Genomic DNA, 27,009 nt, shown 5'->3' on the forward strand with positions numbered 1-27,009 from the left:
ACCAAAGTCTATCAGAATTCCAGTCATTCCAATACATGTTATACCCCTTGACCTTCAAGAATAGGACTTGGAAATATGGAAGAATAGATTAGCCAAATTGTTTTACCTGAGCATGACCTCAAAACTAAGGACTTATTAGCCAGCCCTACTCTGTTGTTTATGATTTTGTTGTCATGGAGGACTGGTTGGGCTCATTGATTCGAGTTGAAAAATAAATGCTGTGCTCATGGAATGGCATGCTTTGAGCACTACTGAAAAGTTCAATTTACATATGAAAAATTAATGCCATTTGCTATAGGCCTATTGTTTACCATTTGGTTGGTGACACTTGGATATCTTGATAATATGCAGCTGTTTAAAGGGCAAATCCACAGATGAAACAATAACAAAATGGTAGTCTGCCTCAGTTTTGGTAAAAAGCTGAGGGATGGGCCTGGAGAAATGTAACCACTCTCAGATTAATAGACAGCTATGGATGCAAGGGTTAACCATCCATTATCTAAAACATATTGTTTTAACCATGTTATGAGGCTATACAGTGTTTGTTCACATTTCCAATGTTTACAAACATTGGAGTAAAACAAGCTTATATTTTGGGTTATCATGGAATGTGACAGTTGAACTAAGCTCATGAGGCATTTATAATTTATATTCTTCAAGAATCAATGGATATATATATATATATAATTTATAAGTCCAAAAATGGATGTAGCAACTATAGATTGCACCTTTAAGTCTATCAAAAGTGTGCAAGTTTGAGCATGTGTCCATTAGGCCTATGGATATATTTTTTTATCAGCATGAATTAGATTGAGCAATAAAAGCCCCACTTTTACTCCATAGGCTTGGATTCCGCACTATGCAGCTGTTGTAAGAGCGCATATTTCACTGGCTTTCCACTGGTTTCAAAAACAAGAATTGGTAGGCTGCATGAATTCAACCATTATTGCGTTCAAATACAGATGTAGATTTGAGAACAGCCATCCACAACAACCACAATCCGCAAGGCGCAAATAAATGAGAGAGCAGCAGTGTGATTCACATCAATGCGCTATGTAGATAGCAATAATACATGATATCCGTATCGCCGTAGACTACACCACTGCTGTCATCCTTACCTCCAAGCGTTTATTCAAGTTGTATAATCTTTGGATGACGACAGTAGTCGTATCCAAAGGTTTTAATGAGTATAGGGTTAGTTGGTAGGGTAATTAAAAAATATATATTTAATTTCCCGGTTCCCCTTTCCCAATGTATCACAAGTTGTGATACATTGGGAAAAGGGAACCACAACGTGTAATGGATCTATACAATAGTTCAGTTGGGAGCGGTACCTTTTGGATGCCAACCGCCGTTAAACTCCACCGAAGAAGAATAAGACACTCTCATTGACCCCCATTCAAAAACGTATTGCTTGGTGGCGAAACAACGCCACCTGCTGTGCTGAAGGGAGACATTTTCCGCCGAGTTGGGCCTTTTTCTTCCTGTCTGCTGACGAGACGCTGGTGAACGACACTATGCCTGCCGTAGTTATAATGGATGAAAATTATGACAAACTTTTAGAGCAGTGCCAAACACAGGAACTTGAGGTAGTTATATCCAAGTATTTCATCAAACGTTCTCTTTGGTCTGTGTGTTTTAACTTAGCTAGCCATCCAAACACACTAACGTTAGCGAACACAACATAGCTAGCTAACTAGATCATAACATTCAATTGGGCACAGCTAACGCTGCATTTAAGGTGCGCGAAAGTAGCTAACTACCCTTATCTACGTCAGTTAGCGAGCACAGCATATATAGCTGGGTCATAACATTACATTGAACACAGCATTTAACTGCGATTTGCTATGTAGCAGAGGGATGTGAATTGTGGCAGGAGGAAAGTAGCTAGCTAATGACACATTCAAATATCACATTGTATCTCGCATTTAAATTAGCGGCACAGTGTGCAGCTGGATGTTTTTCCTTAGCTATGTTTTTACAATTTGTGCGTAAAGTAATATGCGCAGAACGTTAAGGTTGTTTAATATACAGGAAAATGGGTCCTTTCGACCAGGTCGTGCAGCTATCTATATAGCCACATTAAATGGACATCTTCAGTCATGAGGGTACAACGTTTGGAACTTCATGACCGTCATTAGCGAAGTATCCATCCAACAGAAAATGGCGGTACAATTTTATGAATGTCAACAAACAATTTGTTATTTCGACATGGTGTGACATTTTGTCTGTGAAATTAATTATGCTAGAAATATGGTTGGAATAATCATATCGAAGTAAACTTGGGAGTCACGCGATATGTTATGTGGTCCTCCCATTACGATTTGGGAACGCGTGCAGTTTATTAAGACTGCTAAATAAATACATTTTGAACTTGATGTACCTCTCTAATAAATATCGATGGTATTATTCTGGTGACATGGTGATTGATGCTTGGCTGCCGTTTGACAAATATAATCAATCTCGCTATTATATATAATAATCTCATTTAGGCTAGTTTACCCGCACTGTCTCTGCGAACAGTTAGCTAGAGCTCACATGCCTAGACCAGAGTGGGCACATTTGCTATTTAAGGCAACATTTCTACCTACAAAAACATCAGTAGAACTGAAAATGCAATGGAAACGCATTGAATTTTTGATTTTAATTCGGTACATGGTACATATATATTTAAACTTCATATTAATTTCCAGCACCACCAAAACATTATGTGAAAATCGCCCCTTTTTTGTTGAAAAAATATCGCGGAAGATACGGGATTCCTATGACATCATCGGTGTGTATCGTGTGATTTTTAACCAATTATGAGTAGGCATTGCCTACTAGTTGTCTACTATTGGTTGTCATTGGCAACACTTATCTTCCTCAATCTTTAATATGAATTTGAAAAAGGGTGATATTTCCCTTAGTGCACATAAAAGGCATTTTGTTTTGCTTATAACGTTACATCAATACTCTATCAGCAACACGTGAGTTTGATGGAAACACCATGGGTAGGAAAATTGGCATATTTTCTTTATGCAGATTTTAGAATATTCGCATGAAAATCTGTCATAAATTGGATGGAAACCTAGCTATAGGCTTGCATGGGCTGCATATTGGCTAGACATTGACTAATTGTTTGTTTTATCACCAGGCTCCAGGTGGCATTGCAACCCCTCAAGTGTATGCCCAGCTGTTGGCGCTCTATCTACTGCACAATGACATGTAAGTCAGGTTTTCTATAGGCCTAGCCCTTCTAAAGAAAATGTTTTCTGACCATTAGGTGTTAATTAGAGCTTAAACTCAATATGTAGCTAGCCTGTCAGTGAGGGCTGTTGCAGGATTGCTATTTTACCAGTAAAATGCAGCTAGCTATGATCACCATAGCTATAATATGTAGCTTGCTAGATATCTCATTAGGTGTCGATCTGTGATATGATTCCTAAAATGGTAGTTAAGCTGTTGATTGCAAGAATTAATCTAGCCTAAGCCTGAAGCCTAACCCTTAGCGAGCTAGCTAGATAATGACTTTTGAAAGCTCAGTCTGGTAGTCAGTTTGGTAACTATTTCATCCTGGACCTGGTTTCCCAATAGCGATGGAACTTAAACTTGAGAATGTTTTTAACGATGCGTCTATCATAAAATGGCTATAGATGTAACATGCATTTCCCAAAAAACCACACAGAGAGTGCTAAGTGTGTCGATACTGATAGGATCGAAAGAAAGTGAGCGCTGCTTTCCGTGAGCTTTCTCCATTAAAATCGTATCTTCACATTATAATTATTTCGCAATACTGATGACTGATCAGCTTCTAGAGAGATATTACCACCTACGGCTGCAAATATTAAGGTGTTGTATTCTAGTGTTTACCCAATTTTAAAAAGTCACTAAATCACAGATTTGGCACGTTAGGCTACACAGCATGAAATATATTGAGACAATGAAATGTATTTCAATATGATTGAAATAGGCCTATAGCCTACTGTTTTATATTGTAATGCAGTCATCCCGGTTTTCATTTGAAGCTTCTTTTTATACATCACTTGTTTGTATCAGTTGCAATTACATTGGCAACTTTATCTGAAGTTATCGGCTGTCAGAGACTGATAAACCATGTGATTAGCGGAAATCTTCTGTGTATAACGTGACGCGGGAGGGCAAAACGCATCTAACGACGCACTTAGCTGTTCTACGAATGGCATCAGGCAGGCATTTAGATTGCGAGCGTTTAAGTGCAACGTTAATAACGATGGTTTTGGGAAACATGCTCCTTCCTACGAGGGTTCTTACACGGAACCCAAACCGGCTGCGCGCGTGCGCTATCGTGTATACATTTATTTTGTCCCCCTACACCAAACGCGATCACGACACGCAGGTTAAAATATCAAAACAAACTCTGAACCAATTATATTAATTTGCGGACAGGTCAAAAAGGATGGCGTATCGCTGCAGAATGCGGTGGTAGCCATGCTGGTTAAGTGTGCCTTGAATTCAAAATAAATTAGTGTCATCAGCAAAGCACCATCACAACAACTCTATGCTTCACGGTGGGAACTACACATGTGGAGATCATCTGTTCACCTACTCTGCGTCTCACAAAGACACGTGGTTGGAACCAAAAATCTCACATTTGGACTCATCAGACCAAAGAATAGATTACCACCGGTCTAATGTCCATTGCTCATGTTTCTTGGCCCAAGCATGTCTCTTCTTATTATTGGTGTCCTTTAGTAGTGGTTTCTTTGCAGCAAACCATGAAGGCCTGATTCACACAGTCTCCTATGAGCAGTTGATGTTGAGATGTCTTTACTTGAACTCTGAAGCATTTATTTGAGCTGCAATTTCTGAGGCTGGTAACGCTAATTAACTTTTCCTCTGAAGCAGAGGTAACTCTGGGTCTTCCTTTCCTGTGGCGGTCCTCATGAGAGCCAGTTTCATCATAGCGCTTGATGGGTTTTGCGACTGCACTTGAAGAAACTTTCAAAGTTCTTGACATTTTCCAGATTGACTGACCTTCATGTCTTATAGTAATGATGGACTGTCGTTTCTCTTTGCTTATTTGAGCTGTTCTTGCCATAATATAGACTTGGTCTTTTACCAAATAGGACTATCTACTGTATACCACCCCTACCTTGTCACAACACAACTGATTGGCTCAAAAACATTAAGAAGGAAAGAAATTCCACAAATGAACTTTTAACAAGGCACATCTGTTAATTGAAATGCATTCCAGGTGACTACCTCATGAAGCTTGTTGAGAGAATGACAAGAATTTGCAGAGCTGTCATCAAGGCAAAGGGTGGCTACTTTGTTAAACAAATCAAAATATATTTGAGGTTCTTCACTTTGGCTACATATGTGTTATTCTACAATGTAGAAAATAGTAAAAATAAAGAAAAACCCTTGAATGAGTAGGTGTCAGATTTTTATATATACAGTGGGGAGAACAAGTATTTGATACACTGCCGATTTTGCAGGTTTTCCTACTTACAAAGCATGTAGAGGTCTGTAATTTTTATCAATTAGGTACACTTTCAACTGTGAGAGACGGAATCTAAACAAAAATCCAGAAAATCACATTGTATGATTTTTAAGTAATTCATTTGCATTTTATTGCATGACATAAGTATTTGATCACCTACCAACCAGTAAGAATTCCGGCTCTCACAGACCTGTTAGTTTTTCTTTAAGAAGCCCTCCTGTTCTCCACTCATTACCTGTATTAACTGCACCTGTTTGAACTCGTTACCTGTATAAAAGACACCTGTCCACACACTCAATCAAACAGACTCCAACCTCTCCACAATGGCCAAGACCAGAGAGCTGTGTAAGGACATCAAGGATAAAATTGTAGACCTGCACAAGGCTGGGATGGGCTACAGGACAATAGGCAAGCAGCTTGGTGAGAAGGCAACAACTGTTGGCGCAATTATTAGAAAATAGAAGAAAATAAAGAAAGTTCAAGATGATGGTCAATCACCTCCGGTCTGGGGCTCCATGCAAGATCTCTACCTCGTGGGCATCAATGATCATGAGGAAGGTGAGGGATCAGCCCAGAACTTACACGGCAGGACCTGGTCAATGACCTGAAGAGAGCTGGGACCACAGTCTCAAAGAAAACCATTAGTAACACACTACGCCGTCATGGATTAAAATCCTGCAGCGCACACAAGGTCCCCCTGCTCAAGCAGGCGCATGTCCAGGCCCGTCTGAAGTTTGCCAATGACCATCTGGATGATCCAGAGGAGGAATGGGAGAAGGTCATGTGGTCTGATGATTCAAAAATAGAGCTTTTTGGTCTAAACCCACTCGCCGTGTTTGGAGGAAGAAGAAGGATGAGTACAACCCCAAGAACACCATCCCAACCGTGAAGCATGGAGGTGGAAACATCATTCTTTGGGGTTGCTTTTCTGCAAAGGGGACAGGACGACTGCACCGTATTGAGGGGAGGATGGATGGGCCATGTATTGCGAGATCTTAGCCAACAACCTCCTTCCCTCAGTAAGAGCATTGATGATGGGTCGTGGCTGGGTCTTCCAGCATGACAACGACCCGAAACACACAGCCAGGGCAACTAAGGAGTGGCTCCGTAAGAAGTATCTCAAGGTCCTGGAGTGGCCTAGCCAGTCTCCAGACCTGAACCCAATAGAAAATCTTGGAGGGAGCTGAAAGTCCGTATTGCCCAGCGACAGCCCCGAAACCTGAAGGATCTGGAGAAGGTCTGTATGGAGGAGTGGGCCAAAATCCCTGCTGCAGTGTGTGCAAACCTGGTCAAGAACTACAGGAAACGTATGATCTCTGTAATTGCAAACAAAGGATTCAGTACCAAATATTAAGTTCTGCTTTTCTGATGTATCAAATACTTATGTCTTGCAATAAAATGCTAATTAATTACTTTTAAAAATCATACAATGTGATTTTCTGGATTTTTGTTTTAGATTCCGTCTCTCACAGTTGAAGTGTACCTATGATAAAAATTACAGACCTCTACATGCTTTGTAAGTAGGAAAACCTGCAAAATCGGCAGTGTATCAAATACTTGTTCTCCCCACTGTATATATAAAGCACCCGACAAAAGTTCTCATTTATTTCCACAACTGATGAATAATATGCGTAATAATGTAGGCATTTCATATTGTTTATTGTTACCTACAGTGCCGTAAAAGTATTTTATTTTCTATTATTTTAGAGTTTCTATTTCTCTACTTTTGCATATTTTTCAACCAAACCTAATATTAGATTAACAGAACCTGAATGAACAGCAATTACATACTTGTTTCATAAAGAAAATTATGCCACTCCAATGCCCCCTTACACTCAATAACTGGTTGTGCCATCTTTAGCTGCAATGCTTCCTGTAGTTATTGATCAATCGCTGTGGAGTAATTTAGCCCAGTCTTCCATGTAGAACAGCTGTAACTCCTCAACATTTGTGGGTTTTCAAGCATGAACTGCTCGTTTCAAGTCCATGGGACCAATATCGCCCAAAAAGTTGACTCAAATTTGCCATAAAGCACCTGGATGATCATCCAGAATCTTGTAAGAATGTTCTATGGATAGATGATTCAAAAGTGTAGCTTTTTGGATGACATGGGCCCCGTTATGCCTGGTGAAAACCAAACACTGCATTCCACAGTAAGAACCTCATACCAACGATCAAGCATGGTGGTGGTAATGTGATGGATTGGGAATGCTTTGCTGCCTCAGGACCTGAACGACTTGCCTTAATACAAGGAACCATGAATTCTGCTCTGTATCAGAGAATTCTACAGGAGAATGTCATGCCATCTGTCAGTGAGCTGAAGCGCTGCTGGGTCATGCAGCAAGACAATGATCCAAAACCCGCCATCAAGTCTACATGGAAATGGCTAAAAAGCAACAAATCCAGACCTAATCCCAATTGAGATGTTGTGGTAGGACTTGAAACGAGTAGTTCATGCTTGTCAAATGTCAGAGTTAAAGCAGTTCTGGATGCAAGAGTGGGCCAAAATTCCTCCACAACGATCTGGAAGACTGATCAGCCCCCCCCCCCCAAACACACACACACACACTCCTTTACACAACCACAAGCTCAGATGTTCAACAGTTGTTCCATCCCTGAGCCCAACTCGAAGACTTGATTTGTGAATGCGCAAACAGTTGTAGCTGTTTGAGAAGGCATGTCAAATTGAGCAGCAATGGGGAGATTTGATTAACCATGTCTAGTCCTAGCTGATGGAGCTTGGATACCCCCCACACACACACGCTGACCATTCTTCCCAAGCACCTCAGTGCAGTCAGACCATTTGATTATTTTGTGCTGCCAGGGCCATAATAATTTACCCGCCTTTTGATTGTCTGTGTGTGACCCCTCCCCATGGGTTACTGCAGCCCGTGTTGCCAGCACTGTCACTACTTGGGTGGGGGTACTCCACTGGAATTCCCACCGGCTAGGTACGAGGTTGTCAAGGTGTTCATTAGCAGCTTTGAGAAATGTGTTTTATTTTATTCTCACCTATCTGGGGGCTCTTGCTTTGTTGGACCAACCCTGCCAGGCAGGCTAAGACTCATGAGGGGACACTGCTGCTTTAGTGCGTCTCTGTCTGCATTCAAATTTCTGTCTTGGCTGCTACTTGCAGTATGCCTATAAAACCGATAAGGATTTCTCCTTAGTGGGTGGGTCGCTCTGTGGGTGTCTAGGATATAGGGTTGGGGACCTTTCCATCATGATAGGAAAGAATTGCATATACCATATCTGTGCAAAATTGAAGACCCTCTCGCTCTGTCACAATTCTTGACACATGGGCTCTGGCTTTTGCAACCATTTTTCCTTTTTCACTCACTTAATTCCACTCTTTTCCATACAAACATACAGCACCCCATTTTCAATGTATTCCCCTAACCTTATTCTTTCAATAAAGTTCTTGTTTTATTAATATTATACTGTGTATGTCTTTCGTTGTCATATGTAAGACTAAATGCCAGACAGTTTGTAACTCTCTAGTGAGAGTTGCAACCGAGGACAGGCAAGTTGTTGTTTAAAACAAAAAAATATATGCGCTGTGCGCCTCACTCGGCGGACCTGTTTTGTGAGCTTGTGTGGCCTACCAATTCGCGGCTGAGATGTTATTGCTCCTAGACGTTTCCATTTAACAATAACAGCACCTATAGTTGACAAGGGCAGAAGTTTGACACACTGACTTGTTGGAAAGGTCTCATCCTATGACGTTGCCACGTTGAAAGTCACAGAGCTCTTCAGTAAGGCCATTCTACTGCCATTGTTTGTCTATGGAGAATGCATGGCTGTGTGCTTGCATTTATATCGGTCAGCAATGGGTGTGGCTGAAATAGCCGAATTCACTCATTTGAAGGGGTGTCCCTTTTGACCATGTAGTGTGTGTTTACATACTATCCAGATAGTGTCTGATCACAGAACATTCCATAGAATTCTAGAAAAATACCACCGTCACTAAAACGTCGAACTCATTCAAAGTAAAATATATTACCATTCTGATTTCAGATTATCAATCCTTACTAAATAATGAAGACTCAATATGCTCAAGTTTTTCCCCATCTTCATTGGCAAGTTGTGTAAATGGCAGTTTGGGGGAGCATTTCTTTCTGTATGATGCACATTTTCACAAGTGCTTCACAGGGCTGTTTCTGTGTTAGCTGGCGTTCTAAAGCCTCGTGTTTCCATTCCCCTTTAATTGTCAGCTGACTTTTGTTACTTTTTTTACAGGAATAATGCCAGGTACCTGTGGAAGCGAATTCCTCAAGCCATTAAATCGGTGAGAATGGTTAGGGTTAGCATTTATCTAATATATTTAGACTGAACAAAAATGTAAACGCAACAATTTTACTAAGTTACAGTTCATATAAGGAAATCAGTCAATTGAAATCAATTCATTAGGCCCGAATCTCTGGATTTCATAGACATCCGGTGAAGAAGCCGCATGTGAAGGTCCTGGGCTGGCGTGGTTACACATGGTTTGCGCTTGTGAGGCCGATTGGACGTACTGCCAAATTCTCTAAAACGATGGCGGCTTATGGTAGACAAATCCACATTCAACAGCTCTGGTGGACATTCCTGCAGTCAGCATGCCAATTGCATGCTCCCTCAACTTGAAATCTTTGGCATTGTGTTGTGACAACTGCACATTTTAGTGGCTTTTTATTGTCCTCAGCACAAGGTGCACCTGTGTAATGACCATGCTGTCAGGTGGATGGATTCTCTTGGCAAAGGAGAAATACTCGCTAACAAGGATGTAAACATTGGTGCACAATTTTATATTTTTGTGCGTATGGAACATTTCTGGGATCTTTTATTTCAGCTTATGAAACATGGGACCAACACTTTACATGTTGCGTTTTATATTTTTGTTCAGTATAGATAGCTGAGGCACAAGTTTGTGTAAATTTCTTTGTGTATAAAGCATATTTTTGTTAGACAATGAAAACGAGTTAAAGCTATACTGGGAACTTTACTCTTGAATAGGTAGGCCAGTCATTGTATAATTTCCCACATTGAAGATGGTAGTACAAAAGCGGGACCTGTCCTGCACACGGAATTGATTCAATTCATGACAATGAGTGTACCCAATGTCTCACTAGCAACAAGACTCATAGTCTGCATATCGTTTAGTATAGTCTAGTTGCCAATGTATGTTGAAGTTGATTTAAATGGGTGGAAACGCGTTGTGTGCAGGGAAACCCAGAGCTGACGGCCGTGTGGGCCGTGGGTCAGCGCATATGGCAGCGAGACTTCCCAGGGATCTACTCGGCCATCGCAGCTCACCAGTGGTCTGAGAACATCCTGCCCGCCATGGATGCCCTGCGAGGTACTGTAATGGCCGTGCACTTTTCTGTGACCAATTGACACACCTGACCTGCACGACGAACTAACATTTAAAACACAGCCTACACACTTCTGTGGCTCAACATGCATATATAACTCAATGTGGCTGATTTACACGGTTTTGTGACTGAGGGCCCTGCTCAAACAATACTGGTTACTGGGGCAAAAATAACATTGGACCTTCAGAGCATCTTTTGAGTAAGCATGCCATTTTTGTTTGAGTGTATTGCTTAGTACCCTATACATTAATCCAAATGTCTATTCTTGTGAGAAAAACATTGCTTTTGACATTCTGGAGACTGTTACCGGGTGTTATTGAATATGCAACACATTGTTTGACTGACTGCAGACTTTGTTTAAGACTCAATGTATTGACTTGACCTATTGAGACTGACTGAACTCATGACCAGGCCACGTCTCTCACCTCTGAATGACTTTCTATATTCATTGCTTAAACCTGAGGCTAGACGAGAAGAAGGACACTGGGTAAGGATAGATGTGTAAGATGTTTAGCAGTTCACGCTATCAGCAGCTTCGTTAGGAGTTTGTTCATGTTAGAATTTATAGGGAATTTGCTTTGGACAATTGGTAGCAGGATGATTGAAATGAAATATGTTGGGTAGTCGATATAAAAAACAAAAACATGCTTACATAATGAAAGTGGGCCCCACACAATTGTAATATAGTACATTTTGTAATGTCTTTCACATTGCAGCCTGCTGCCTACTGAGGGTTCTCAATTATCAAAAGAGGGAGCCCCACTTGCATCCTACATTGTCACCCAGCCATGAAGTGGTTATGGAGGGCTAAGAACAATACAGAAAAGGGAGCTTAAAAAGCTTTTGTAATACCTAATTGAAAATTAATGTTATTTATCCACTCACAAATTGTCCCATTGATGCACAGCATGATGGGATACATTTTTCCTGGTTTAATATAGCCCCCTAAAGCTCTTCGGGTTGAGGAGATTATTGAGAGATTCTCGAGCAGTATTGCGTCTCGAGATACATTCGCAAATTTACAGCCTAAATTATCACGTCTCGAACGCTTCCTCCGTAGGTCGCATGCGAGCCTTCCTCGAGAGTCATCCCCTTCTGGGCATTGCATTGTGATGCTAACAGGCTGACTACACCGTTCGCATTGCCTGCGCTCGCATTGCAAAACACATTTTGAAATCTGTATTATTCAATTCTTGCGACAACGAGCGTCTGCGTTGCCAAGGGCTAAAATAAAAGTCAGTTCTGTTTCTGACGCAGATCGCGCTGCAAGTCCTGCCTCTCCCATCTCATTGGTTTATAGAAGCAGGTACCCACGTGCCATCTCCTCATTGGTTATACCCACGTGGGTGGGTGACAAGACGAAATAGGTCGGTGGTGGTAATGCATGTAATTTATGAAAGTTGCCAATCGCAATATAAAGTCAAGAGAAGAATAGGCCTGGAAGGAGGAGAGATGACTAGAAACGATTCGGTTGACCGTTTTATGTGTGGAGTAGAGGACCGTGTGCATTTCAGGTAAAATAACAACTCAATGTTTATATCCCAGGACAAATTAGCTAGCAACAGCAGGCTAGCTAAATAGGACAAATTAGCTAGCAAGTGCACGCTAGCTACATTTCCATAAATGTTTAATGCTTTTTGACCTGTCCGCAAATTAATATAATTGGTTCAGAGTTTGTATTGATATTTTAACCTGCGTGTCGTGAACGCGTTTGGTGTGTGGGGACAAAATACATTTATTTATGATGGCGCACGTGTGCAGCCGGTTTGGGTTCCGTGTAAGTGTATCAGCCAACGTGTATTGTAGTCACGTAAGAGGTCTAGGTTCAGAGGTCATGGGATGATTCTGGCACCATTTATATAAACAGAAGTTCGCCAGAGAGAAATCCCCGTACTTTGCATTCGGCTTGCTGTTTGTACAGATCATGCTTGCCGTTTGTACATTTTATAGACCATGGCAAACGAGAGTTCATGGACCTGGTCCATTGCAGAAACAAAGCTTCTGATATCCATTTGGTCGCAAAATCCGATTCTAGCGAGGTTGGAAGCGTGTTACAGAAAAAGAGATCTCTTTTGAGAATGTCCATGGCCACCATTGTTCGCGGAAGTAGTGCCAGACAAAAATCGAAGATATACATAACACAAGACGAAAGACAATAATGGACTGAGTGGTAGTGGCCGGGAGACCTGTCCGTTCTACAGGGAACTGGACGAATTCCTTAGCACACGACCTGCCTCCATGCCTCGCTATATTATTGAGTACAGGGTGACTGAAGCAGAAGAGCAAGAATATGGCAAGTACTTTTTTCGGCTTTGTGTTCTTGTAGCTAACAAAAGAAGTCTGGACACTGTCCTAATGTATTAGCCAGCCAGCTACCTATAAGTTATATGAATCTAAATGACCACTACTTCACGTTATTTTCTGCTAGCTGCCTGCCATTACACCGTCAAATCATTACACATATGTACATGTCTGATGGTGTATGTCCTGGCTTGGTCCTGTATTTTGGACTATGTCTCAGGACCTAGATTTGAACCTTTTTTAAGCCTTTTCCAGAAATGAGAATTTAACCAAACATTAAAGCAATTGTTTGAGGAGGGTGCGGGACTATCGGACATATAAAGAAATGGGGAAATGAAGGTTAAAATCCTGGTCACGTGACATGAATGTTCAAAACATGACAATGTGTCATAGGTGAGCTGCTTACTGCTATTGACTCGAAAGCACTTTTGAGTTAGCCCTTTACACACAAGTTTTGCAAATGTTTTTTTCTGGAAATGCTGTACATGAAGATGATGTGATGTATTTTGAAAGATGAGACGTTGAGGATTATAATAAATACTGTTTTGATGTCAAACAACTGTGAGTCCAAATGTGCACTTCACATCTCCAAATCATGAAACTCATGTCATATACAGTGTTAGTGTTTGATCACTATGTTAGATGTACAGTTACAAGATGGCATGTCGTCATAGGCTCATTATGTCCAGAACAACCCGGCGTATGTTTGCTTATTTTGGGAAACAATTGCTGCTGCAAATGCACCTGAATGCACTCCATTGCACTTCACAATTGTGTTCCGTTTCTCTGAATTGCCTTGTGAAGGCCTAACGCTCGAAGATCATCTTTTATATCTTAGCTAGTCATGTTGCCAAATAGAACGAGCTTTCAAATCATGCCCTCCTGACACAGATTGTGATTTATAATAGACCATTTTTGGTTTGCATAATCAACAGTAATTGTGTGATGGCGGGGATGCAGGGTTGTGTTCCAAACAAAACATCGACAAGTGTGCTTGCTCTAGATCCTCAATGGCACAGCTAGGAGAGGTCTAAAAAGTACCTTCAAGTTGAAGACTCTTCTTTGAGTCATAAAAGTGCATTGAAATTGCTTAGAAACAATGCACACTGGAGAGATGGAGACACCAATTAGTTCTCTCACTCAAACCCTTGTAAATTTGTTGTCTTATGTTGCGCACACACACACCAGGTTACTGAAGGTATCCAGAATATTTTCAGATTTCGTTATCAACAAATGCGGCGAAAAGTACCGTGAAGAGACCTCTTGTGGCATGTCTTGTGGGGTATGCATGGGTGTCTGAGCTGTGCGCCAGTAGTTCAAACTGGCTGTGCGCCAGTAGTTCAAACAAACTGCTCGGTGCATTCAACATGTTAATACCTCTCATAAATACAAGTAGTGACGAAGTCAATCTCTCCTCTGCTTTGAGCCAGGAGAGATTGACATGCATATTATTAATATTAGCTCTCTGTGTACATCCGAGTCCATTTTTGTGGCACCTGACCACACGACTGAACAGTAGTCCAGGTGCGAGGGCCTGTAGGACCTTCCTTGTTGGGCCTGTAGGACCTTCCTTGTTGATAGTCCTGTTTAGAAGGTAGAGGAAGCACTTTATTATGGACATACTTCTCCCCATCTCAGATATTAAGATGTCGCCGGAAGAAATGGCAGCCGTTTTACAGGCGCCTAACCAATTGTGCTATTGTTTTTTTTTCTTTTCGTGTTTGTAATTTATTTGGTACATAATGTTTCTGCCACCGTATCTTACTGCAAAAAAATAGTTTCTGAATATCAGGACAGCGATCACTCACCTCGGATTAGAGGTGGATTTTTTCTTCAAGCAGGATACACAGGATGTTCTTCAGACACCCGACAAGGCCAAAATCCCTGAAAGAGACGCAGGTATAGAGGAGACAAGATGGGGTGCCTTGTAAGGATCCGCCGACGGCGAGTGGGAAATCTGCCCTTACCATCAGTATTACTTCACAATAAATTAGACGAGGTACGATCACAAATATCCTACCAACGGGACATCAAGAACTGTAATATCCTGTGTTTCACCGACATGGATAACATTCAGCTGGCGGGATATACGCTGCACCGGCTAGATAGACATGCACTGGTAAGACATGGGGGGGATGTCTGTGTATATTTGTAAACAACAGCTGGTGCATGAAATCTAAGGAAGTCTCTAGATTTTGCTCGCCTGAGGTAGCGTATCTCATGATAAGCTGTAGACCACACTATTTGCCAAGAGTCTTCAACTATATTTTTCGTAGCTGTTTTTTTACCACAACAAACCGATGCTGGCACTTAGACCGCACTCAACGAGCTGTAAAAGGAAATAAGTAAACAGGAAACCGCTCATCCAGAGGCGGCGCTACTAGTGGCCGGGGACTTTAATGCAGGGAAACTTAAATCAATTTTACCTAATTTCTATCAGCATGTTAAATGCGCAATCAGAGGGGGGAAAATTCTAGATGACCTTTACGCCACACACAGAGATGTGTACAAAGCTCTCCCTTGTCCTCCATTTGGCAAATCTGACCATAATTCTATCCTCCTGATTCCTGCTTACCAGCTAAAATTAAAGCAAGAACACCAGTGACTCGGTCTATAAAAAAGTGGTCAAATGAAGCAGATACTAAACTACAGGAATGTTTTGCTAGTACAGACTGGAATATGTTCCGGAGTTCTTCTGATGGCATTGAGGAGCATACCACATCAGTCATTGGCTTTATCAATAAGTGCATTGAGGAGGTCGTCCCCATAGTGACTGTACATACAAACCACAATCCATGGATTACAGGCCACATTCGCACTAAGCTAAAGGGTAGCGCTGCAGCTTTCAAGGTGCGGGACTACAGGATACAGGACTAAGATTGAATCGTACTACACCGGCTCCGACGCTTGTCGAATGTGGCAGGGCTTGCAAACTATTACAGACTACAAAGGGAAGCACAGCCGAGAGCTGCCCAGTGATACGAGCCTACCAGACGAGCTAAATAACTTCTATGCTCGCTTCGAGACAAGCAGCATAGAAGGGCCAGCTCCGGGCATGTGCTGATCAACTAGCAAGTGTCTTCACTGACATTTTCAACAGGTCCCTGATTGAGTCTGTAATACCAACCTGTTTCAAGCAGACCACCATTATCCCTGTGCCCAAGAATACTAAGGTAACCTGCCTAAATGACTACAGACCTGTAGCACTCATGTCCGTAGCCATGAAGTGCTTTGAAAGGCTGGTAATGGCTCACATTAACACAATTTTCCCAGAAACCCTAGACCCAGTCCAATTTGCATACCGTTCAAACAGATCCACAGATGATGCAATCTCTATTGCACTTCAGTGTCCTTTCACACCTAGACAAAAGGAACACTTACGTGAGAATGCTTTTCATTGACTACAGCTCAGCGTTCAACACCATAGTGCCCTCAAAGCTCATCCCTTTGCAACTGGATCCTGGACTTCCTGACGGGACGCCCCCGTCTGCCACACATCTGCCACGCTGATCCTCAACCTCGGAGCCCTTCAGAGGTGCGTGCTCAGTCCCCTCCTGTACTTGCTGTTCACCCATGACTGCATGGCCAGGCACGACTCCAACACCAAGTTTGCCGATGACACGACAGTGTCAGTAGCCCTGATCTTCGACAACGATGAGACAGCCTATAGGGAGGAGGGCAGAGACCTGGCCAGGTGGTGCCAGAATAACAGCCTATCTCTCAACGTAATTAAGACAAAGGAGATGATTGTGGACTACAGGAAAAGGGGGACCGAGCATGCCCCCATTCTCATTGACCTGGCTGTGGTGAAGCAGGTTGAGAGCTTCAAGTTCCTTGGTGTCCACATCACCGACAAACTAGAATGGTCCAAACACACCAAGACAGTTGTGAAGAGGGCACGGCAAAACATATTCCCCCTTAGGAGACTGAAAAGATTTGGCATGGGTTCTCAGATCCTCTAAAGGTTCTACACCTGAAACAACGAGAGCATCCTGACTGGTTACATCACTTCCTGGTACGTTAACTGCTCGGCCTCTGACCGCAAGGCACTACAGAGGGTGGTGCATACGGCCCAGTACATCACTGGGGCTAAGCTGCCTGCCATCCAGCACCTCTACACCAGGCGGTGTCAGAGGAAGGCCCTATAAATTGTCAAAAACCCCAGCCACTCCAGTCATAGACTGTTTTCTCTGCTACTGCATGGCAAGCGGTACCGGAGTGCCAAGTCTAGGACCAAAAGGCTTCTAAACAGCTTTTACCCCCAAGCCATAAGACTCCTGAACAGGTGATGGCTACCTGGACTAGATTATTTTCTTGTCAAACTGCAGCCAAGCATCGATCATCATGTCACCAGAATAAGACCCTCGATATTTATTGGAAAGTAGCATCAAGCTCATATGTCTGGTTTCCATCAGGCCGGTTATTTACATTTGTTATCCGACATGTACCTTACTCGCATAAAAAGGTTTGATGGAAACCTGGTCACTGATTACTGTGTTCCTGGGTCCAGGTCATTGGCAGTGGCAGGTGCAAACATTAGCCTAGACAGAGAAGATGGCGTTTTCCCAGTCTTCTCAAATCACTTTAAAATATCCATCAGTAAGCTCCTGCCTTGGCAAATGGGAGATTGGCATATGGAAATGCCTATGACCTTCTGTGTTCACACTCCCCATGTGTAACCCCCTCTAACTTGTGGAACCTGGTAGACCCACACATGTGATGCATGGGGTCAAGGTTTAAGAATAGCTTGTTCCTGGTGCTCACTGTTCTTTTATTATTATTTTTTTCAATGTCACAATGTGGTGCACATTCACAGGAGAGTTTTTCAAGACCGTCTCAGTGAGACATTTCCATGACCAGAGGCTTAACCTATAGCTTTCTGCTCATGTAGCGTAATAGTAAAATAGTCCAATTTAAATGTCAGAGCGGTTTTTATTCCGCTTGTTTTGTTGGGTCATTTTATCGAGTACCATGTTGGATTCAACACTCTAGTCAGTAGACATATTTAGAAGGGGTGAAAAACACATGAATAAATATTTGTAACCTATTTATAGGACGATGGTGCAATGCATGAAACATCAACAGTGGGTTCGACTGCACCACAGAGGTTGTTGTTGTTGTTGTGGATGCTCGATGGGAGTTTGATCAATCCACTGAAGTGCTCAGATGTGGCCACAGGCGATAAGTGGGCTACACCGTGAGGAAGGTGGTCTGCTTTATGAAGCCAACACTGGCTCTGTTGTAGTACGCCTGGAAAACCAGCTTGTTGTTAATGGTTAACACAGTCAGAGGTGCGTTGACTTTACAGGGCATGTTGTTTACCCTTAAGGAAACCTTCCTCCGGTGTTACCGCTTTGGGACAGTCACATGGGGGCCCTGTGTATTTCTGCTGAGTGTACCCCTGGCCCTGTCAGATTTCTGTCACTGCGGAAAGGGACATGGCTCCTAGTGTGACAAATGACGAATGCAGCAGCCGGTGGGTGTGGGCTATTTTCTCAGAAAAGAGCCTGACAAACAAGCAGGGAGGAATGTGTGCCCTGTTCTGTGGGAGGGATCAGGTGTCGCTGGCTGTGAAGGGCTGGTATAAAGGACAGGGCTGCTATTCCCCAGTCAGAACAGCTATCAGCGGACTCTGAAGCATCAACTACCAAGAGAGAGGCTCAGCCTCCAAAGTTATTGGCTTGTTAAAGCCTATAGGGAAGGAAGAAAAGTTGTCAACGACCCACTGCGAAGTTTGAGAAGGCAAACATTTTCAAGCTCAACATTAAGGAGAAGCCTATTCCAACATGGACATCCAGAGGACCGGCTCGTTGGTGCGTCCACCAAGCCCCATGGAGAGCCTGGAGAAGCAGCTGAGCTGCCCCATCTGCCTGGAGATGTTCACTAAGCCCGTGGTCATCCTGCCCTGCCAGCACAACCTGTGCCGTGGCTGTGCCAGCGACCTCTATGACTCACGCAACCCCTACCGCTTCTCGGGCGGCGTCTTCCGCTGCCCCACCTGCCGCTTCGAGGTGGTCCTGGACCGCCATGGCGTTCACGGACTTCAGCGCAACCTGCTAGTGGAGAACATCATCGACATCTACAAGCAACAGCAGGAGGGTGGCGGGGGTAGTGGCGTTGGAGGCAGCACAGAGACTCCACTGAAGCCCAAGGATTCCAAGGAACCCATGTGCCAGGAGCACGAGGAGGAGAAGATCAACATCTACTGTGTGACCTGCCAGATGCCCACCTGCTCCATGTGCAAGGTGTTTGGCCAGCACAAGGACTGTGAGGTGTCACCACTGGCCGGTGTCTACCAGGTGCAGAAGGGCGAGCTGAGCAACGCTATCGACACCCTAGTGGCAGGCAACGGGCGCCTTCAGGCCCTGCTCAACCAGATGGAGGATACCTGTCAGGCCGTGCAGGACAACGCACAGCGTGCCAAGCAAAGCCTAGGCGAGCGCTTTGACCTGCTCTACGCAGTGCTCGAGGAGCGCAAAGGCCTGCTGCTGGAACAGATCGGCAAGGAGCAGGATGAGAAAGTGACTGCATTGCGGGCGCTGGCACAGCACTACAGCGAGCGACTGCAGGCGGGATCAGAGCTGACGGACACAGCGGTGCGGGCCCTGGAGCAGAGCGGCGCCGCAGAGTTCCTGCTGGCCTCCAAGGGCCTTATCACACAGACCAAGGACACCGCCAAGATCTCCCTGGGTGAGGAGAGGCCCGAGCCGGGCTTTGAGAAGATGGACCATTTCACGCTGTCCACGGAGCACGTGGAGGCCGTCCTGGCCAAGATGGACTTTGGAATGGTCGAAGACGATGCGTTCGAGGATGCCGAAGGGGACGAAGAAGAGGAGGAGTGATGAAACTTGAAAATATACGAACTGAACAAATGAACAAACTATTTACTACCTTTTTGAAGGTTCTTTTAACCTGAATGTTCCTGGCAGGGACTCTAGTTGCAATGTTTCAGTGATATTAAGAGAAATTAGGAGTAAAGCAGAAGTTGGTGGTGTCTGAATGTTTTTATACGTAGTTGATTGATTTGGTAACATGACTTTCCCCAGTTTTGAGTTTAATATTTTAGTTTTTTTTGTACTCTTAACTTTGCCTTTTTGTAAACTATAATTGTTTTTTTATACTTTTGTATTTCCATATCAGATTTATTCTGATCTATTTGTTATGTACTTTAGGCTGAATATCCTCTCAGATTGTTTACATTTGAATACTTTAACACATGTAAAGATTGAGATGGGGAAATAGTTTTGATTTGTAGTTTCTCATCGACATAAAGAATGCCTATGGTTGTATCACATAAATGATTTTGTACACTAAACTGGCAACAGAATATTTCAACAGATCTGACTTCGTCACAACCTGAAATAAAGGGTGTTTCAAATGACTCAAGCAGATTTGCCTTTGTTTAGATTCCAACTATTCCAAGATTGCCATTCATTTCTACTTCATTCAGAAAATAAGTTCAAAACTAAATATTTCATGAGAGAACTGTCATTCGGGAGTTGCCCCAATATGTTGTTGCTCTCACTTGGCAAGTACCAGCATAAAAAATAAAAGCCATTGCCAAGTCCTTAGTGGCTAGCTTTTGCTGATGAAGAGTGGGGGGGCTATTTTTAAAATGCGAGAGGGTGTGAAACAACATGCCCTGGAGTGTCAGTGAAGGGCAGAGAGTCCTCTGTGGCTAGCCTTTACTGAATGAGAGTGGGGGGCTATTTTTAAAATGCGAGAGGGTGTGAAACAACAGGCCCTGGACTGTCAGTGAAGGGCAGAGAGTTCTCTGTGGCTAGCCTTTACTGAATGAGAGTGGGGGGCTATTTCTTTTTTTATGTGAGAGGGTGTGAAACAGGTTCTGGAGTGTCAGTGAAAGGCAAGTGGGGGTCCTGTTTCTCATCCATGAAGCACCATCCCACTCATGTCATAGACCGTATTTCTCAGCAATTGCAAACTCCTTTCTGAAGAGCTGTAGGGGCCGGGCCACCTGACATGAGTCATCTTTGGATAGCGTCCTATCGGCAGCGAGCTGTGACAAAAATAGGACTATACATGCTGAGAGGACCATGTTACAAAAATCTTCTTGCGACGACCTGGTTCAATGGCTTCTAATATGTGCTAATAGTCCCCGACATCTTTTTTTCGAATTGATACTGTGGTGCATGTTGGGTATTTTGTAAGTCAACAATATACAGGACCAGTCAACCCTTTTCAAATATACTAAGGCACACCAGTTGATAATGCTCTGGCTCTCAAATGTGCCATATACAGTAGGCTACATAATGTGGTTGAAAGGATATAAGTAGATTTTCCTAGATTTTTTTTTCTGGGCCAAAGCCATGGCTGTTGCTTTTCTCATTATTTTTTTGCACAGGTGTAGTCCTCAGATGAACAGTGTGTTCATTAGGAAGAGGCTTGACAACACACACACACACACACACACGCATTCATACACTACAGCTTAGTTGGTCAGGTTCACAAGTACTTTACTGTCTCTTACATCATGCTTTCAGATTCCATTTTAAAGTTGTTTTCATTTTCCCCTTAAGTGCCTGTAGTTAACACCTAATGTCACTTCTGTTCAGAAAATGAAACGACATTCATAACAGGACACTCTTTGGGGAGGAGAAGGGGGGGGGGACCCCGGACAGGCACTGTGCCTGTCCTCGCAGCTGTCTTTACTCATTCCACTTGTTATCGCCGCTAACGCTGTTGTAGCGAATGAGGTGGTGTTGTTTGTACACAGACTGTTGCTAGCGAATAAAGTGTGAAGGCCGATCAACTTGGGGCTTGTTTTATCGCAGCTGTCAGGGCAGCAACAAAATCCACCAAAGGTGTAAGCTAATGTCTGGTTTGCTGTCAGCTGTGAGGCAATATTGTTTTTTCCAATGTTGTCATAAGGAGCAGTTAACTCGGAACCAAATCATACTTTTTCCTTACCTCCGCCTTGCACCGTAGGCCTCTTTCACTTGATATTTCTCAGTCTGTGTATAGCCAAATGGTTATCAGCACTGCTACATGAGTAGTACAAGAACATAGCTTTTTGAACATGGGGCAGGACTCCACGTTTTGCAGTTTACATTAAGCGTTATTTGATTTTGTTGCATGTTTGAAAGACTGAAAATGTCCCTCTCTTAGGTACATACATGAGATGTGCATTTATCTTTACCTCCACAGAGACCACACGTAGGAGGGCCTATGGCCTGGTGGCCCAGGCGTACACCTCCATCACGGCAGAAGACTTTGCAGCCTTTGTGGGCTACTCTGTGGAGGAAGCTGTGAAGGGTGAGCAGCTGCAGTGTAGAAAACCTAATATACCCTCACTACCCATCTGGCTACTGGAACAGTAACACAGTCATATACTATAGTTATGTACATTACCAGTCAAAAGTTTGGACACACCTACTCATTCAAGGGTTTTTTGTTATTTAAAAAAAACTATTTTCTACATTGTAGAATAATAGTGAAGACATCAAAACTATGAAATAACACATATATAGAGTCATGTAGTAACCAAAAAAGTGTTAAACAAATCAAAATGTATTTTATATTTGAGATTCTTCAAAGTAGCCACCCTTTGCCTTAACGACAGCTTTGCACACTTTTGGCATTCTCTCAACCAGCTTCATGAGCTAGTCACCTGGAATGCATTTCAATTAGCAGGTGTGCCTTGTTAAAAGTTCATTTGTGGAATTTCTTTCCTCCTTAATGCGTTTGAGCCAATCAGTAGTGTTGTGACAAGGTAGGGGTGGTATACAGAAGATAGCAAAACAACCAAGTCCATATTATGGCAAGAACATCTCATGAAGGTCAGTCAATCTGGAATTTTTCAAAAACTTGAACGTTTCTTAAAGTGCAGTCGCAAAAACCATCAAGCGCTATGATGAAACTGGCTCTCGTGAGGTCCACCACAGGAAAGTAATTTCTTTCCTTAATGCGTTTGAGCCAATCAGTTGTGTTGTGACAAGGTAGTGGTAGTATACAGAAGATTGCCCTATTTGTTAAAAGACCAAGTCCATATTATGGCAAGAACAGCTCAAATTTGCAAAGAGAAACAACAGTCCATTGTTACTTTAAGACATGAAGGTCAGTCAATCCAGAACATTTCAAGAACTTTGAAAGTTTCTTCAAGTGCAGTCGCAAAAACTATCAAGCGCTATGATGAAACTGTCTCTCTTGAGTTACCTATGCTGCTGAGGATAAGTTCATTAGAGTTAACTGTACCTCAGATTGCAGCCCAAATAAATGCTTTACAGAGTTCAAGTAACAGACACAGCTCATCATCAACTGTTGAGAGGAGACTGCGTGAATCAGGCCTTCATGGTTAAATTGCTCCAAAGAAACCACTACTAAAGGACACCAATAAGAAGAAGAGAATTGCTTGGGCCAAGATACACGAGCAATGGACATTAGAACAGAGGAAATCTGTTCTTTGGTCTAATGACTCCAAATTTTAAAATGTTGATGCCAACCGCCTTATCTTTGTGAGACACAGAGTATGTGAACGGATGATCTCCGCATGTGTGGTTCCCACCGTGAAGCAGGTGTGATGGTGTGGGGGTGCTTTGCTGGTGACACTGATTTTATTTAGAATTCAAGGCACGCTTAACCAGCATGGCGACCACAGCATTCTGCAGCGATACGCCATCCCATCTGGTTTGTGCTTAGTGGGGCTATCATTTGTTTTTCAACAGGACAATGACCCAAAACACACCTTGACCAAGGAGGAGAGTGATGGTGCTACATCAGATGACCTGGCCTCCACAATCACCCGACCTCAACCCAATTGAGATGGTTTGGGATGAGTTGGACCGCAGAGTGAAGGAAAAGCAGCCAACAAGTACTCAGCATATGTGGAAACTCCTTCAAGACTGTTGGAAAAACCATTCCTCATGAAGCTGGTTGAGAAAATGCCAAGAGTGTGCAAAGCTGTCAAAGGGTGGCTACTTTGATTTGTTTAACACTTTTTGAAACACTTTTCTGGTTACTACATGATTCCATATGTGTTTTTCATAGTTTTGATGTCTTCACTATTATTCTACAATGTAGAAAATAGTAAAAATTTAAATTAATAAAACTGTGGTGAGGTTTGAATGAGGTTTTATCAGTAGAGGCAGAGAAAGCTAAATTGTTCATGCAGGTGAGGATAAAGATGGTTAGTAGTTGAAAGACCAGAAAATAGTCATCAAACTATTCCCTTCATCTCTTTTTCTGTTTCTTTTCCCCTCCTATTCTCCACCCACCGCTCCTCTCTCTGGTTTCTTTCCCACAGGGGTGGTGAGCCAGGGCTGGCAGGCGGACCCTGCCACCAGGATGGTAATGCCCCAGAAACCAGGTAGGTGGCGCTGTTGCTCTTCTCTTTTCTCCCATCACTAGGATGTTTATCATGCCCTAGTCTCTTTCCCAACTCTGCCCAATCACGCCCTCTGTCTGTGCTGATAGCACATTTCACCAGACTTTCAATCCCCCTAAGCTCGATTTAACCGTGTGTGTGTGTGTGTGAGAGAGAGAGAACCGGATCCAGAGCTGTGAATTTTGGGGTCATTCATAATTGGCTCAGACACTGACTCCAGTCCTCCTCATCGCCTTTCCCTTCCCGTCCTCTCTTTCTCCTGTATTCGTGGGCTCTCATTTATTTTTCTCACATTTTCTCCCTCATATTGCTGTTCTTTCCTTTGGCTGGCCTGTAAGACATTCTGTCCCTGTGTAACTGGGAAAACACATGTCTCATGAAAGAGCAACATCAATTATCCCTCTATTTCTCTTACACCATGCGCTCCTACTCCCCCCACTCTTCTTTTTCCTGTGTTCCTTCATTCACTTCTTAACCCTCACACACCCGCGCTCAATCGCTGTTCCTATCCCTGTCCTCCTCTCTTCCCTTCCCTCTTCCTCCTCTCCTCAGATCTTTTCTCTCCAATCCTAACAGTCTACAAGCCCAGTGGGTGGCTTGTTAATCATTCTGGTTTGAGACATTTTGTGGGCTGTGTCTGGTGCCATGTAACAGCCTCTCTCTCCAATCAGCGGGCCATCATGTTAAGCATCTGTGGAACATATGTCCGTCTGACTCGTTGCATCAGCCCCTCGATTAATCCTCTTACACCTACACTGAACAAAAATATAAATGCAACATGCAACAATTTAAGCCATGGGTGGGCCTGGCAGGGCATAGGCCTACCTACTTCGTAGCCAGGCCAAGCCGATCCGAATGGGTTTTTGCCCAAAAAAGGACTTTAGAATATACATAAACAATGTATTGGCTGTGCATGGGAAGCAAAACTTCTGGGGTGTATTCATTTGTGCACACTAGAAAACTGTTGCAAAACGACAGAGTTCACTCACGTCCAGATGTAACTCATGTTTCTCCAGCATTGCAGTGAGAATAGCTGTACCGTGCTGCTTAGTCTTTGAATTGGAGCACATCCCCTGTCCTCTAACCACACACACACACACCGGTGGGGGATGCTACATGGTAGAAGACTTGGCTCTATGAGGAATCCCCCTCTTACTCACTCTCTCTCCCAAACAGATCCTCCCCCTGTCTCGCTGGTTCCAAACGAGCAGCAGCTGGCCAGACTCACTGACTACGTGGCTTTCCTTGAGAACTGATCAATTACCTTCAGCCCCGTTTGTCTGCCGTGAGGAGGACTCCAGAACGCCCCTCTTCCAGAGCTTAGATGGACACACACACACACACATGCAGGACCTCAAGCTCACCCCCCTTGTGCATGATTGCGGTCATGTCTCTGGAAGCGAGACACCATGTTTTCAGAAAGATGGGCCTCGGACTTACGATTCAGGTCGTACGTCCACTAACTCTGTTGTTGGGCAATCCTTAGTAAATGACTGCGACTTTACTGCGTCTTTACGAAGTGGCAGTCTCAATGATTGTAGTAGTTAATTTAATGTCAATTCTGTAAGAAAAACAATACTGTTTTCACGCGCACGTTGGCAGAATTTGATTTGAGTCCCGCATCAGACTCTAACCCGCAAATAGGCTGATAGAAAATCCCCGTACAGTCCGAGACTGCGGAAAGATCTTTGGACGGGGTGCAGGACGATTTTTAGTTTTACTAATAATTTCCAAAATTTTGGTAGGCAAAAAGTTAGTCAACTTTTCTATAATTATATGCATGCAGCTTGTCTTCTGTCATTACTGCCCTAGAAGACTCAATAAACCCTTGTTCACCAGAATGTCGTAAATCGATGAACGCTTCAATCTTGTTGACTTCTGTAAAGTTTTCGCTTTCATCTCTGCTTCTCTCCTGCAGCAAAGGTTTAGGGACCGGGGGGGTAAATGCAATAAAACATTTTTTAAAGATTTTCTGTGCAAAATGTCAAAATGTACATCAATCTGACCAGTGTGAAGGAAATTAAAAGCAGTTTAAACAATCCAACATGTTTCTGATAAGATTTCAGTTCAACCTGGATGCATATTTTATATGGTTCAAATACTATCAGCTTTTATAAAGCTGATAAAGATGGCGCCTTTGTGCAGTCGCTAACCGCACATTAATTCCCTCAAGATACAAAAAATAATATTTCAATATCCACTCCTGTTTCCAAGTAAAATGTACATTTTGTTGTATCATTCTACTGCAAGAAATGCTTAATTTTGCAGGAGTTAATATTAGGTTATGTATGAGGTTATAACCCTACACTACCAAAACTGTGGATACCTGCAAGTCAAACATCTCATTCCAAAATCATGGGCATTAATATGGAGTTGGTCCCCGCTTTGCTGCTATAACAGCATCTACTCTTCTGGGAAGGCTTTCCGCTAGATGTTGGAACATTACTGCGGGGACTTGCTTCCATTCAGCCATGAGCATTAGTGAGGTTGGGCACTGATGTTGAGCGATTTGGCCTGGCTCGCAGTCGGCGTTCTAATTCATCCCAAAG

General features: G+C 43.1%; 2 protein-coding genes across 2 annotated transcripts; both read left to right on the top strand.

Annotated features, from left to right (window-relative positions):
• The first annotated feature begins 1,422 nt into the window (after positions 1–1,422).
• cops8 (COP9 signalosome subunit 8) lies at positions 1,423–26,504 on the top strand. The gene is made up of 7 exons (XM_024000826.2): positions 1,423–1,589; positions 3,137–3,207; positions 9,704–9,752; positions 10,670–10,802; positions 22,285–22,392; positions 24,380–24,442; positions 25,637–26,504. The coding sequence occupies exons 1-7, from the start codon at positions 1,518–1,520 to the stop codon at positions 25,714–25,716; spliced, it is 576 nt and encodes a 191-aa protein (XP_023856594.1). The 5' UTR covers positions 1,423–1,517; the 3' UTR covers positions 25,717–26,504.
• Positions 18,454–20,500, top strand: trim63b (tripartite motif containing 63b). Its single transcript, XM_070446719.1, has one exon. It carries the CDS (start codon positions 18,906–18,908, stop codon positions 19,959–19,961), a length of 1,056 nt encoding a protein of 351 aa, XP_070302820.1. The 5' UTR covers positions 18,454–18,905; the 3' UTR covers positions 19,962–20,500.
• Positions 26,505–27,009: the final 505 nt, after the last annotated feature.

Source organism: Salvelinus sp. IW2-2015, linkage group LG2 (assembly GCF_002910315.2).
Source record: "Salvelinus sp. IW2-2015 linkage group LG2, ASM291031v2, whole genome shotgun sequence".
In the NCBI taxonomy this organism is placed as follows: domain Eukaryota; kingdom Metazoa; phylum Chordata; class Actinopteri; order Salmoniformes; family Salmonidae; genus Salvelinus; species Salvelinus sp. IW2-2015.